Here is a 16,074-nt window from a genome sequence, read left to right on the forward strand (position 1 = left end):
TATTTATTGAACGAGGTCACAACCCTGAGCCCATGTGAGTGGACACAGACAGGTCAGATGGTGCCACAGTCGCCTTTACTATGGTTTCTATCACTCAGACAAGCAGAGGGATGAGCTTGGATGGTGGGGAAAGTTGAACTTGAAGTAGGAAGGATGGAGAAAGGGAATTGGGGACAGAACCTGATGACTAGCTGACCAGGGGACAAGAGGAAGGAAGGAGTTCATGCCGTCTGCACGCTTTCATGCCTGAGTAACGGGTCAAAGTGGTGCTGGCAACAGCATGAAAGTCCATGAAGTCCAGGCTGGAGCTTGTGCTCTGTGGAGTTTGGAAAATGTAAAGGATTTATACTGTCTTCACTAAACTATACTTAACAGTGTTTAAAAAAGAAAAATAAAGGTCTCCTATCATTGGGAAGGGAGCTGCTGGTGGACACTCCCCGTCTCACAGCCTATTTCTTAATGTCCAGGTGGGCATCAAGGTCTCTTCCTCAGTCCCTGAGCCCCTTGGGAACATGCCCTGCTTCTCTGACTTCTCTCCCTTTCGTTACATATCCCTGAAGTCCCATCCCACCTTAATATGCTTGTTCTGTGTCCCCACCCTCCCCATACCTCCCCCAAGTGCTCCTCTCAAGAAACACTGCACTGAGAGGTTCCTTTGTGCATGCTGAGTCACTGCAGTCATGTCTGACTCTGCGATGCTATGGACTGTAGCCTTCCAGGCTCCTCTGTCCATGGGATTCTCCAGGCAAAAATACTGGAATGTGTTAATTTCCCACCCAAAGGCCATGCTACAATGAAAGGACCCAGGCACCGTCCCCCCTTACCAGTCAAGAGTGGAAGAGGGGATGAGCCTGGGGGACCCCCACCTGTCAGTTTCAGGAAGTGGGGAGGGGGATACCTGAGGGCTTTAGAGCCTCTTAGCTGTCTCTGCTACATGGAAAGGCTGAGACCCAGGGAGAAAGAAGCCTATGGATTTGTTGGGGGAGGGCCAGTCTGATCAGCGATCAATGCAAAGAAATAGAGGAAAACAACAGAATGAGAAAGACTAGAGATCTCTTCAAGAAAATTAGAGATACCAAGGGAACATGTCATGCAAAGATGGGCTCGATAAAGGACAGAAATGGTATGGACCTAACAGAAGCAGAAGATATTAAGAGGTGGCAAGAATACACAGAACTGTACAAAAAAGATCTTCACGATCCAGATAATCACGATGGTGTGATCACTCACCTAGAGCCAGACATCCTGGAATGTGAAGTTAAATGGGAGCATCACTATGAACAAAGCTAGTGGAGGTGATGGAATTCCAGTTGAGCTATTTCAAATCCTGAAAGATGATGCTGTGAAAGTGCTGCACTCAATATGCCAGCAAATTTGGAAAACTCAGCAGTGGCCACAGGACCAGAAAAGGTCAGTTTTCATTCCAATCCCAAAGAAAGGCAATGCCAAAGAATGCTCAAACTACTGCACAATTGCACTCATCTCACACTCTAGTAAAGTAATGCTCAAAATTCTCCAAGCCAGGCTTCAGCAATACGTGAACTGTGAACTTCCAGGTGTTCAAGCTGGTTTTAGGAAAGGCAGAGGAACCAGAGATCAAATTGCCAACATCCACTGGATCGTGGAAAAAGCAAGAGAGTTCCAGAAAAACATCTATTTCTGCTTTAGTGACTATGCCAAAGCCTTTGACTGTGTGGATCACAATAAACTGTGGAAAACTCTGAAAGAGATGGGCATACCAGACCACCTGACCTGCCTCTTGAGAAACCTGTATGCAGGTCAGGAGGCAACAGTTAGAACTGGACATGGAACAACAGACTGGTTCCAAATAGGAAAAGGAGTATGTCAAGGCTGTATATTGTCACCCTGCTTATTTAACTTATACGCAGAGTACATCATGAGAAACGCTGGGCTGGAAGAAGCACAAGCTGGAATGAAGATTGCCGGGAGAAATATCAATAACCTCAGATATGCAGATGACACCACCCTTATGGCAGAAAGTGAAGAGGAACTCAAAAGCCTCTTGATGAAAGTGAAAGAGGAGAGTGAAAAAGTTGGCTTAAAGCTCAACATTCAGAAAACGAAGATCATGGCATCTGGTCCCATCACCTCATGAGGAATAGATGGGGAAACAGTGGGAACAGTGGCTGACTTTATCTTTTGCAGATGGTGATTGCAGCCATGAAATTAAGACACTTACTCCTTGGAAGGAAAGTTATGACCAACATAGATAGCATATTAAAAAGCAGAGACATTACTTTGCCAACAAAGGTCCGTCTAGTCAAGGCTATGGTTTTTCCAGTGGTCATGTATGGATGTGAGAGTTGGACTGTGAAGAAAGCTGAGCGCCGAAGAATTGGTGCTTTTGAACCGTGGTGTTGGAGAAGACTCTTGAGAGTCCCTTGGACTGCAAGGAGATCCAACCAGTCCATCCTAAAGGAGACCAGTCCTGAATGTTCATTGGAAGGACTGATGTTGAAGCTGAAACTCCAATACTTTGGCCACCTCATGTGAAGAGTTGACTCATTGGAAAAGGCTCCGATGCTGGGAGGGATTGGGGGCAGGAGGAGAAGGGGAAAACAGAGGATGAGATGGCTGGATGGCATCACCAACTCAATGGACATGAGTTTGAGTGAACTCTGGGAGTTGGTGATGGACAGGGAGGCCTGGCGTGCTGCAATTCATGGGATCACAAAGAGTTGGACACGACTGAGCGACTGAACTGAACTAAGTCCCCCTCTTCCTAAGGTCAGGTGTCCTGTGCCTAAGACTGTAGTCCCCCTTTCCTCTGAGTTCTTTATCTCCATCCCTGCCTCTCATCATCAACAGCGGAGTGCCCACAGTGGACCAGACTGACGCTGGACTTGGGGGAAGGGGGTCCCTGTCTGCCACTTCTTCCTATCGCTGCCCTAGGTCTGCTCTGGTGTGATACAACCCCTCCTCCCCCAGCTGAATCTCAGTAAGCATCCTCCAGGGGGCCGGGCTGATGGCTCCATTGAGAGTCATGAGCCTCATGAGCTCCCGACAGACCTATCATTGCTAAATAAGGGCCAGTAATGGAGCTGTAGACTTGAGGGGTGCAAAGCCAAGTTCTCCCATAGGTTTTGCCTGGAGAAGCAGGGACTTACCTTCCACTTTCTTCCCACACTCCCTCCATCCTCTTCCTGCCCCTCCTCCTCATCCCAGTCTCACAGAGCCTGACCAGTCTCTTCGATTCTTTCCAGGAAGAAATCATTTTATTCCTGGCTCAGCTCCTCTGCCAGAGTGGATCAGGAGGGACTGGCTTTTGAAGTGGAGGTGTTGCTGGGTGGTAAGAAGGTCGGGTCACTTATCTGATTTTTGCCGATGGCCAGTGGAATCTTGGGTCTATTTCTGAATCACCATTGCTGGATGTAATTTGTTGACTGAGAAGGAGAGACAGGAGGCAAAACAGGTCAGCCGTTCCCAGGCCCACTGCTTTTGCTTACTGTATTAAGTAAGCCAAAGGGCTTCCCTGGTGGCTCAGACGGTAAAGCGTCTGCCTGCAATGCGGGAGACCTGGGTTCGATTCCTGGGTCGGGAAGATCCTCTGGAGAAGGAAATGGCAATCCACTCCAGCACTCTTGCCTGGAAAATCCCATGGACGGAGGACCCTGATAGGCTACAGTCCATGGGGTTGCAAAGAGTCAGATATGACTGAGCGATAATTAATTAATAAATTACTTTGAAGCCAAAGGAATCAAAGTGAAATGTAGTGAGTGGCCCAGTCCTCATCTTAAAGGACTAGGATCGGGTTCTCCCATCCTTGGCACCTGTGTCAGGGAAAAAAAAAAACAAAACCTTTCCAAAGCTCATCCTGTTTTATGTAATTCCCAAGACACTCAATAGTCTTCCTGGGTTTGATGGTCTACAATTAGCTGGACACTAAGCTAAGTGCTTCAAATGCCTTCCCTTTTAATCCAGTCCTCATGACACCTCTACTATGGAACTGGTATCATTCTCCGTTAATGGATGGGCAGCTGAGGCTCAGAGAGTGAGTCAGGCTACCAGAGAGTGGTGATCCTAACTGAGACCATACCTCTTACTTCAGGTCTTACCTCCCTCCTGCCTAGCTGGCTCTACCCTAATCAGCCTCCAGATTTTGCTTCTTTGTACCTGTCCAGCCTTCCCAACTAGACTGTCAGCCCCTTCACTTACACTTAGTGCTGAGCAACGGGGCCTACAAAGACATTCTTATGGGGCGAGGAATGGGCCATCCAGAAATGACTGAACAGCTTCAGTCCCCTCTCCCAACTCCTGCCAAGGAAGCCTTTCTAGACTCCCCCACACTTACACGCAGGCACACTCAGACACGCAGCCAGAAGCTATCTGGCTTTCACACTCTGAATCTGTCTCACCGTGAGTCGTGAGTACTTGGTTTGCATATCTGGGCTAGATTTCTTGCCACCTGATGAGGAAACAAAGCACAATTACTCATCTGGCAGTTTCTGAGAATGGAACATGACACAGCTGGATTCTTTACCAGGCAGGCCATGGCCCCTGTCTAAGGCAAGGCACAGACCCAGCCCACACTGAAAATTCTCTACCAGGAAGCCACCCTGTGCTTCCCTGTTCCAGACCCCACAGGGCTCAGGATATTGTTGCTAAGCCTACAACTCATCTCCCACCCTCTGTTGGCTCTCTCCCCCATCTGTCCCCCTCACCCTAGAGGAGGGACTGACGACTTCTGAGCCACCCTCTGTGGAAGTTGGCAGGTTTCTCTGCCACCCTAGACTGGCACAAAGCCACTCAGAGAGAGTGACTCCCAAGTAAAGGAGATTCCCCCAAATATGGAATCTTGGCCCTAACCAAGGACTCCCTCCTCACTACCTCCCGCTGCCGGGCATCTTACTTACCAGGACCATGAGGGTTGGTCACCTCTCCTTGGTATGTGTCCTTGTGGGGACCTGGCCTCTGGGAATCCTGAAGGATGTACTGGGGGGTGCACTGAGTAAGACATTCTTGGGCGTTTGGCTGCTTTGCCTGAGGCGGCTGTGGTGGCTGCTGGGACACCTGTGGCGGCTGTGGCATAGGTGGTAACTGTGATTGCGCCAGGGGTGGCTGCGACTTCTGCCGGGACTCCTGAGGTGGCTGGGTTTTCTCCTCACATTGCCGTTCCTGTTCTTGGCGTTTCTTCAGTTCCTGGCAAGAAGCCCCCAACAAGTGGAATCCTCCTCCCACCCCATCCAGTCACCACCTTGCCAGAGACACTGCAGGAAGCAAGACATGGGAATCCTGAGGCGGAGGTGACTGCAGGGTCTCTGTTCCCTGGAGTTGAAGGCTGAGCCATCTTGCCTCACCCACCCACACCCTAAACTCTTTCTATAGCAACAGTGCCCCCTGGCACAGCCCCTGCCCAGTAAACACAGCCTCTGACCACCTACCTCCTAGCTTGAGAGCTGTGTGCACTGAAAGCCGTTTGCAGTGCCAGAGAGTAAAGAATAATCTCTCACAAATACCTGAAAACAGCACTGTCCAATAGAAATATAATGGGTACCATATTCGGAGACAAACGCTTTCACTTTCATATATAATTCAAAATTTTCTATTAGCCACATAACAGAGGAAGAAGAAATAGGTGAAACTAAGTATAACAATGTATTTTATTCAACCCAATACATCCAAAACATAAACTCAATATGATAATATTGATAGTTTATAGTGTTTGTTTTTGTACTAAGTCTTCAAAACACAGAGGGCATATTATACTCAACAGCACATCTGAATTTAGACATTACAGTTTTCCAAAAAAATGTTTGGTTGCAGGATTTCCCTGGTGGCTCAGTGGTAAAGAATCCGCCTGCCAATTCAGGTGACACCAGTTCGATCCCTGACCCTGGAAGATCCCACATGCTGAGGAGCACTTCAGCCCATATAGCACAGCTACTTAGCCTGTGCTCTAGAGCCCACGTGCCACAGCTACTGAAGCCTGCGCTCTGTGGCAAGAGAAGCCGCTGCAAGGGGAAGCCTGTGCACCGAAACTGGAGAGTAGTCCCTGCTCTCGGAAACCAGAGAAGAGCTGGAGCAGCAAGGAAGACCCAGCACACCCGTAAATAAATACATTAATAATAACAGAAGTGTTTGATCAAGGGATTTCTCTAGTAGTCCAGTGGTTAAGAATCCACCTGCCACTGTAGGGGCATGGGTTCGATCCCTGGTCCAGAAAGAGTCCACATGCCATGGGGCAACTAGGCCCGTGCACAATTTCTGAACCCGCACTAGAGCCCACCAGCCACGGTGAAGCCCATGCACCTAGAGCCTCTGCTCCGCACAAGAGAAGCCACCGCAACGGGAAGCCCTCGCACTAGAAAAAGCCTGCATGCAGCAACGAAGACCCACCACAGCCAAAAGCAAAGTAAAATAAATTCTTTAGAAAGGCAAGTTTTACAAAATTAACTTGATATTTCGAGTTCATATAATTTATAATCAAAAAAGTAGATTTACGTACCCAAGTTGTTCCAAACATACTTAAAATTTTGCCAGTGTGTAAAGTGGATATTTGTTTTTAAATTTATATTTAAATAAATGTACGTAAAATTTAAAATTCAGTCCCTTAGTCTCCTAGCCACATCCCAAGGGGTATAGCACACAGGCTGGTAGCCACCCTATCAGACAGTGCAGCTTTAAAACCTCCTGTGCCTGACCCCTCAGTCCCACATGAGGCCTCAGCCTAGTATAACTGCAAAGCTGAGTCACCCCAATGCACACACACACATCCATGACATCAAAGGTTTCCTCCAGCTCCCAGCAAAACAACATTCACCAGATAATAGCTTCGTGGGGATCTGTCTTCCCTCCCCATCTCCTCCCTATCCCTGGAAGGACCCCGGTGAACCCGGCCCCTCTCATGCACCTGCTCTTGCTGCTGCTGGGCCATCAGCCACCTCTTCCGATCCAAAGCCATCTGCCGCCGACGGGCCTCCCAGTGGTAAGCACTGCCCATGACAGCGAGGGTGACAGAAGGGAGGGGTGACAGAAGGCAGAGGGTGGGGGCAGGCAGAGCCCAGGAGGCTGCCACTGCCCCCACCACTTCTGTCTCCTCTCACCTCAACCCTGTGGCCTGTAACCAGAACCACCTCACAATGTGACCACTACCAGGGCAACTGGGCAGGCCCCCCTCCCCTGCCATGGGAAGGAGGGAGGTGTTCCTCCAAAGCCTCCCAGAGAACATCTTTAAAGCACCTTTCTCTCTGGGGCCCTGAGCAGGTAGAAGACACCTTTTCACCTTAGCTTTGAGTTTCAATGGACCCCAGGCACAATTCCCAAGCAGTCTGACTTTTCTCTCTGGTTTCTTTCTCCTACCCACCCCAGGATTTCAGCATCTTCATCTGGCCCTCTGCTGACCTCTCCTTCTCCTCCTCCCTTAGTTCTCCATCTTGTCCCCTGGTTCTGAGTCAAGAAAATGCAAGGACTTCCCTGGTGGTCCAATGATTAAGAATCCACCTGTCAATGCAGAGGACATGGGTTCGATCCCTTGTCTAGGAAGACTCCACATGCCATGGGGCAACTAATCCTGTGTGCCACAACTACTGAAACCCATGAGCCTAGAGCCTGTGCTCTGTAACAAGAGAAGCCACTGCAATAAGAAGCCTGCGCACCACAGCTAAAGAGTAGCCTCAGCTCTCAGCAACCAGAGAAAGCCCAAGTGCAGCAACAAGGACCCAGCACAGCCACAAAAAAATTTTTTTAATTAAAAAAAAAATCCAACTAACTTTCACTGGGGTCTGAGCTCTGTGAATACAAGGTGGCTTATTAGAAATTACCCTAGTCCTGGGGATTTAATATGCTGGGCTCAAGTCAACCCTCTATCTCTTCTGAACTTGGGCCCAGTCTTACCTCTCTGAGAATCCATTTCATCACCTGGAAAACCAGAAAGGTAATATTTGTTACTGTCCTCCACAGGGTTCCGGAGAAGGCAATGGCACCCCACTCCAGTACTCTTGCCTGGAAAATACCATGGATGGAGGAGCCTGGTAGGCTGCTGTCCATGGGGTCGCTAAGAGAAGGGCACGACTGAGCGACTTCACTTTCACTTTTCACTTTCATGCATTGGAGAAGGAAATGGCAACCCACTCCAGTGTTCTTGCCTGGAGAATCCCAGGGACGGGGGAACCTGGAGGGCTGCCGTCTATGGGGTTGCACAGAGTCGGACACGACTGAAGTGACTTAGTAGTCACAGGGTTCAGTTTGGTTCAGTTCAGTCGCTCAGTCATGTCCGACTCTTTGCAACCCCATGAACCACAGCATGCCAGGCCTCCCTGTCCATCACCAACTCCCAGAGTCCACCCAAACCCATGTCCATCGAGCCGGTGATGCCATCCAACCATCTCATCCGCTGTCGTCCCCTTCTCCTCCTGCCCTCAATCTTTCCTAGCATCAGGGTCTTTTCCAGTGAGTCAGTTCTTTACATCAGGTGGCCAAAGTACTGGAGGTTCAGCTTCAACATCAGTCCTTCCAATGAACACCCAGGGCTGATCTCCTTTAGGATGGACTGGTTGGATCTCCTTGCAGTCCAAGGGACTCTCAAGAGTCTTCTCCAACACCACAGTTCAAAAGCATCAATTCTTTGGTGCTCAGCTTTCTTCACAGTCCAACTCTCACATCCATACATGACCACTGGAAAAACCATAGCCTTGACTAGATGGACCTTTGTTGACAAAGTAATGTCTCTGCTTTTTAATATGTTGTCTAGGTTGGTCATAACTTTCCTTCCAAGGAGTAAGCGTCTTTTAAGTTCATGGCTGCAATCACCATCTTCACTGATTTTGGAGCCCCCAAAAATAAAGTCAGCCACAGTTTCCACTGTTTCCCCATCTATTTGCCATGAAGTGATGGGACCAGATGCTGTGATCTTTGTTTTCTGAATGTTGAGCTTTAAGCCAACTTTTTCACTCTCCTCTTTCACTTTCATCAAGAGGCTTTTGAGTTCCTCTTCACTTTCTGCCATAAGGGTGGTGTCATCTGCATAGCTGAGGTTATTGATATTTCTCCCGGCAGTCTTGATTCCAGCCTATGCTTCCTCCAGCCAGGCATTTCTCATGATGTACTCTGCATATAAGTTAAATGAGCAGGGTGACAATATATAGCCTTGACATACTCCTTTTCCTATTTGGAACCAGTCTGTTGTTCTATGTCCAGTTTTAACTGTTGCCTCCTGACCTGCATACAGGTTTCTCAAGAGGCAGATCAGGTGGTCTGGTATTCCCATCTCTTTCAGAATTTTCCACAGTTTATTGTGATCCACACAGTCAAAGGCTTTGGCATAGTCAATAAAGCAGAAATAGATGTTTTTCTGGAACTCTCTTCCTCTTTTGATGATCCAGCGGATGTTGGCAATTTGATCTCTGGTTCCTCTGCCTTTCCTAAAACCAGCTTGAACACCTGGAAGTTCACGGTTCACGTATTGCTGAAGCCTGGCTTGGAGAATTTTGAGCATTACTTTACTAGAGTGTGAGATGAGTGCAATTGTGTGGTAGTTTGAGCATTCTTTGGCATTGCCTTTCTTTAGGACTGGAATGAAAACTGACCTTTTCTGGTCCTGTGGCCACTGCTGAGTTTTCCAAATTTGCTGACATATTGAGTGCAGCACTTTCACAGCATCATCTTTCAGGATTTGAAACAGCTCAACTGGAATTTCATCACCTCCACTAGCTTTGTTCGTAGTGATGCTTTCTAAGGCCCACTTGACTTCACATTCCAGATGTCTGGCTCTAGGTGAGTGTGAGTGATCACACCATCGTGATTATCTGGGTCATGAAGATCTTTTTTGTACAGTTCTTCCGTGTATTCTTGCCAGCTCTTCTTAATACCTTCTCCTTCTGTTGGGTCCATACCATTTCTGTCCTTTATTGAGCCCATCTTGGTATCTCTAATTTTCTTGAAGAGATCTCTAGTCTTTCCCATTCTGTTGTTTTCCTCTATTTCTTTGCATTGATTGGTGAGGAAGGCTTTCTTATCTCTCCTTGCTATTCTTTGGAACTCTGCATTCAAATGGGTATCTCTTTCCTTTTCTCCTTGCTTTCTGCTTCTCTTCTTTTCACAGCTATTTGGAAGGCCTCCTCAAACAGCCATTTTGCTTTTTTGCATTTGTATTTCTTGGAGATAGTCTTGATTCCTGTATTCTGTACAATGTCACGAACCTCCGTCCATAGTTCATCAGGCACTCTGTCTATCGGATCTAGTCCCTTAAATCTATTTCTCACTTCCACTGTATAGTCATAAGGTATTTGATTTAGGTCATATCTGAATGGTCTAGTGGTTTTCCCTGCTTTCTTCAATATAAGTCTGAATTTGGCAATAAGGAGTTCACGATCTGAGCCACAGTCAGCTCCTGGTCTTGTTTTTGCTGATTGTATAGAGCTTCTCCGTCTTTGGCTGCAAAGAATGTAATCAATCTGATTTTGGTGTTGACCTGGTGATGTCACAGGGTTCACACAGGACCAAATGGAGTAATAGATGAGAAATATATGAAATGAAGTATAAAACTGCTGAGCTACAGGTTAGGATTCTTCATTATTCCACCTAATTTGCATCCTGTTGAGGAGGAAAAATTCATTCTCTGGATTTCTAGGTTCTTTGGCTGGTCTAATTATCAAATGGACACAAGACAGATTGACTGCATGCATGCTCAGGCACTCAGTTGTGTCCAGCTCTTTGCAGCTCCATGGACTGCAGCCTGCCCAGACTCCTTTGTCCATGGAATTTCCAAGGCAAGAATACTGGAGTGGGTTGCCATTTCCTTCTCCAGGGGATCCTCCCAATCCAGGGATTGAACCCATGTCTCCTGTGTCTCCTCCGTTGGCAGGCAGATTCTTTACCACTAAGCCCCCTGGGAAATCCCTAAGACAGATGAACAGGAGCCAAACAAGTGTAATTACATATATTCAGGGATCCCATAAGAATATAAGGGCCTGGGACTTTCCCTTGTGGTCTAGTGGTGAAGAATCTACCTTCCAATGCAGGCAATTCAGGTTTCATCCCTGGTAGGGGAACTAAGATCCCACATGCCCCAGGGCAACTAAGCTGAGGTACCTCAACTAGAGAGAAGCCCAGGCTTTGCAGGTAAGACCTGATTCAGCCAAAAATAAAATAAAATTTCTTAAAAAGAATATGAGACCCAAGGACAGTTGAGGCTAATATGCCATTCTGAGCTAAGGAATGGGATAAAACTGAGGAAGGGGTACTTCTCTGGTGGTCCAGTGGCTAAGACACCATGTTCCCAATGCAGGGGGCCAGGTTCAATCCCTGGTCAGGGAACTAGATCCCGCATGCTGCAACTTAGGCATTCAAATGCCATAACTTGAGTTCACGTGCCCATGTGCCACAGCTAAGACCTGGCACAGCCAAATTAAAAAAAAAAAGAAAAAGAGGAGGGTATATCACAGGACATAAAGAGACCATGTGTTTGGTAATGAGATGTTTGCCCTGCTGTGCCGATGAATCTCAGATAAAAGTTCTCTCTGATAATAACTCTCTCTGAGACAAGCCCCCTGTCTAAATTCTTTTAGGCAATTGAGTGAGAGATAAAAAGCTCTTCCTGGGTCTTTGGATCCTCCACTGCCTTGAGCTCAAATCACTGGAGCCGGTGGGTCTGTGAACCTTGCTACATATCTCTTTTCCTATTTAAATTTTTTGTAATATTTATTTATTTGGCCGTGTTGGATCTTTATTTTATTTTTTAAATTTTGGCTGTGTCGGGCCTTCATTGCTGCTCCAGCTTCTCACTGTGGTGGCTTCTCTTGTTGCTAAGCAAGGACTCCAGGGCACTTGGGCTTCAGTAGTTGCTGTGAGTGGGCTCAGTAGTTGCAGCTCCTGGGCTCTCGAGCACAGGCTCAGTAGTTGTGGCCCACGAGCTTTGTTGCTCCAAGGCATGTGGGATCTTCCTGGATCAGAAATCCAACCCATGTCTCCTGCATTTGCGGGCGGATTCTTTACCTCTGAGTCACCAAAGAAGCCCTTCACAGGATCTTTGTTGGGGCACAAGGGCTCCAGAGCATGGAGGGCTCAGTAGTCGTAGCATGTAGTTTCCCCAGGCTGCTCTGTCCATGGGGATCCTCCAGGCAAGAATACTGGAGTGGGTTGCCTTGCCCTGCTTCAGGGGATCTTCCCAAGCCAAGAATTGAACCCAGGTCTCCCACATTTCAGGTGGATTCTTTACTGTCTGAGCCACCAGGGAAGCCCGAATACTGGAGAGGGTTGCCATTTCCTCCTCCAGGGGATCTTCCCAACCCAGGGATCAAACCCAAGTCTCTTTTGTCTCTTGAATTGCCAGGTGGGTTCTTTACCACCCGTACCACTTGGGAAGTCCTGTGGGATCTTAGTTCCCCAATTAGGGTTTGAACCCACCCATGTCCCTTATATTGGAAGGCAGATTCTTAACCACTGGACCACCAGAAAAGTCCCTTTTTCTTCCTTTTTAAAAGAGGTGCTACTCCCTTCTCCTCCTAGCACCCAGGGATGTTATATGCAGCAGTAGATACACAAAGTTTTCCAGACACAAAATGTGAAGCTGAGGCTTGTCACTGGACATTTATTTTCACAACGCGCATGTCTTCCTATAAACTAATTCTACAGACATGTAGGTGGAAAATAACTATTATAAGAGGAAGAGAAAGGCACTTGACTGTCTCAATAATTAAATGGGCAAAAGAGATTGTGGGTTTCTGTTTGTATACCGTCATTTCTCCCTCTTCCTCTCTTCCTACCCTAGAAAGAGGGCTTCCGAGGTGGCTCAGTGGTAAAGAATCTACCTGCCAATGCGGGAGATGCAGGCTCGATCCCTTGGTCAGGAAGATCCCTTGGAGGAGGGCATGGCAACCCTATTCTTGCCTGGGAAATTCCATGGACAGAGGAGCCTGGTGGGCTCCATGGTGGGCTGCAAAGGGTTGGACAGACCCTAGAAAGAATAGGGTTCAAATGCAAAGATGCTCAGGGTGTGGGAGGTGGGTTGGGCTGAATTAGGGGAACTGTTATCTGCCAAGACTGTGCCCCTTCCCTCCTCATCTCTCTTTCGGAGCCTCTCTCCTGCTTCTGTACACCCTGCCTCTCCCATCTCTGACCTCAGAGCTCCTTCCAGCTCTAGATTCCACTCCATGCCCCCCTTCACCCCTTCCAATCTGGATTTTAACTCATATCGGTCCTAGGGGAACTTTCTCATGCTGCTAATTGTAGTCACTTGGACATTTTCATCTTTCAATAAAGCTTGTTAGTATGCAAGACCCATAATCTTTTGTTGTGGAAGGAACAAAGTATAGTTAGATGTGTGGGCCAGGTAAATCTTGTGAAATAGCAGCTCCATTATTTATTAGGTTTGGGAACATGATCTAGCTGCCCTACTGCTCTGATCAAGGCTTCCCGGGATCAAGGTTTCCTTGACAGCTCAGTTGGCTACGAATCTGCCTGCAATGCAGGAGACACCCATTCAGTTCTTGGGGTGGGAAGATCCCCTGGAGAAGTGGAAGGCTACCCATGGGGAAAGGCTACCCACTTCAGTCTTCTGGCCTGGAGAATTCCATGGACTGTGTAGTCCATGGGGGTCACCAAGAGTTGGACACAACTGACTGACTTTCGCTTTCATGGCTCTGATCAGTTTCCTCTCCTGCAGGGTAGGGATAATAATATTTCTACCCTAGAGGGGTTGTGATGACTAAAGGAAATAATCCATGTGACACAATAAACAGAGGCTTTTTTAATTACAGTATTTCACGAATTTAAGATGTCATCATTCGTGAGAGGTGCCCTTGTTTTCCCTAGACATGCTGCAATGTAAACACTGGCAGTCCTTTCTCCTGGCATCAAATGTAAGGTGCATCCTGGTTTCTGAGATATAAATATGTGAAAAATAGGGATTCTCTGGTGGCTCTGTGGTAAAGAATCCACGTGCCAATGCAGGAGACACGGGTTCAATCCCTGATTTGGATAGATCCCACATGCCGTGAAGCAACTCAGCCCGTGTGCCGCAACTACTGAGCTTGTGCTCATGGAGCCCAGGAGCCGTGACTATTGACTTCCTCGCGCCTAGAGCCCGTGCTCCACAACAATGAAAATCACCGCAATGAGAAGCTCACACACCACAGCTAGAGAGTAGCCCAGTTCTCTGCAACTGGAGAAAGCTCGAGCATCAACCAAGATCCAGCACAGCCAAAAATAATAAATAAAACTATTCTTAAAAAAAAAAAAAGTGGATGTATGTCTTGGAATGGAGGAAATTAGGCATCATTATTGAGTGTGACACCTTCTGTTTGGGGTTGCTGAAAGACCAAAAAGAAAATGTGGGTATTTGGAGATACTCACTGAGGCTCAATAATGCCGGGCAAGTTTTGAAAAGCCCAGCTCTTGGTTGAGCCCAAGTTTTATGGATACAGTCTAGTTGGATAGGAAACTGGATCTCTAGTACACAAACACACTGTGCGCCAGGAGCTCCAGCACATTCAGGGTTGGGGGTGAGGAGCAGACTTTCTGCTGGCCCATCCACACCCCGATCTTGTTTCTGGGAAAAGCAATCTCCTTTTCCCACTGCAAAGACAGACACGGATCCAGTTCTGTTGCGAGTCATAAAAGTGAAAGCTTTTTCTTCTGTGACTGGGAAAAAGGAGAAGGAGGGGGAGAGAACTGAGAGCAAGAGGATGGAGCCAGACAGAAGGGAGAGAAGATTAGGAGAAAACAAGATATTTCCCTCCAGGTCTCTTCAACTAGTTGTGGAAGCTGACAAGTGATGAAAAGAACCTGATGGAGCCATCCAAAAGGACTGGGTCGAAATTGAGGTGAAGGCAGGGCTGCTGCAGGGCCAGGAAAAACAGAGACAGTGAGCCTGGACTTGAAGAGGTGTCCTCCCCAGCTGGCAGGGGTCAGGCAGACCTCTGATGCCCAATGGAACACTCAGAAGCACTCAGAGTTGGCAGCCTTGGCGTGGGCAGACCTTATCTGATTGTCAATGGCTTCCATAGCAGCAAAGAGCAGTGGACGTGGTGGAGCGGCAGCCAGAGGAGGAACGGCAGAACACGGGCAGGTGCCCCTTGCTGACCACAGGGGAAAGGTCATGTTCACCTGTGTGATCCCAGGACCCACACAGTGGTATGCACAGAGTATGTGTGACACTGAAGAATCAGTTCAATCAAGAATCTTAAAAACAGGATATCACAAAATTTTTTTTTTCGTTTTTAAAGAGAAGTCCAGAAATAGACACATACAGGCTTTTTTTTCTTTTTTTTTTGCTGCTCTAAGTCTTCGTTGTGGTGCAGAGGCTTAATTGCCCCATAACATGACTGAGCGACTTCACTTTCACTTTTCACTTTCATGTATTGGAGAAGGAAATGGCAACCCACTCCAGTATTCTTGCCTGGAGAATCCCAGGGACGGGGGAGCCTGGTGGGCTGCCATCTATCGGGTCGTACAGAGTCGGACAGGACTGAAGCGACTTAGCAGCAGCATATGGGCTCTTAGTTCTCTGACCAGGAACTGAACCCCTGTCCCCTGCATTGGAAGGGAGATTCTAAACCACTGGACTGCCAGGGAAATATCACATATAGACTTTTCAATATGATAAAGGTGGCATCTGAGGGATTTCTGTGGCAGTCCACTGGTTAAGATTCCGAGCTTCCAATTCAGGGGGCATGGATTCAATCCCTGATCAGGGAACTAAGATTCCCTCAAAAAAAAGACGGCATCTGAAACTGATGAGGAGATGGACTATTTTATATATGATGTTGGGACAACTGGGTAGCCATTCAGAAAAAATAAAGACAGATCAATATCTGAATTCAAGTACTAGGACACATATGAAGTAGGTTAGAGATGGAAATGCAAAAGTATCAACAATTCAAAGGATAGTGGGCAAAGGATATGAACACTCAATTCACAGAAAATAATAATGAATCTCAAGCAAATGAAAAATTGTACAACCTCGCTCACAGTAAGAGATAACATTGGATAGTATGCAAAATTTGATAACACTGTTGGGCAAGGCTGTAGGAAACAGGCACTGGTTGAGAAGTCTGTCTGTGTTCTTCAGTCTCTATTCTCGTTTATCATGTTCAACTCCCTGGCATCAATGATAAC

General features: G+C 47.4%; 1 protein-coding gene across 1 annotated transcript; it reads right to left on the reverse strand.

Annotated features, from left to right (window-relative positions):
- On the reverse strand, positions 1–6,970 carry CCDC200 (coiled-coil domain containing 200). The gene is made up of 5 exons (XM_052658488.1): positions 6,872–6,970; positions 4,875–5,160; positions 4,377–4,426; positions 3,129–3,404; positions 1–316 (listed from the first exon to the last, which is right to left on the reverse strand). Exons 1-4 carry the CDS (start codon positions 6,959–6,961, stop codon positions 3,378–3,380), a joined length of 453 nt encoding a protein of 150 aa, XP_052514448.1. The 5' UTR covers positions 6,962–6,970; the 3' UTR covers positions 1–316; positions 3,129–3,377.
- Between the last annotated feature and the right edge of the window lie 9,104 nt (positions 6,971–16,074).

This window comes from Budorcas taxicolor, chromosome 19, assembly GCF_023091745.1.
Source record: "Budorcas taxicolor isolate Tak-1 chromosome 19, Takin1.1, whole genome shotgun sequence".
Lineage (NCBI taxonomy): Eukaryota > Metazoa > Chordata > Mammalia > Artiodactyla > Bovidae > Budorcas > Budorcas taxicolor.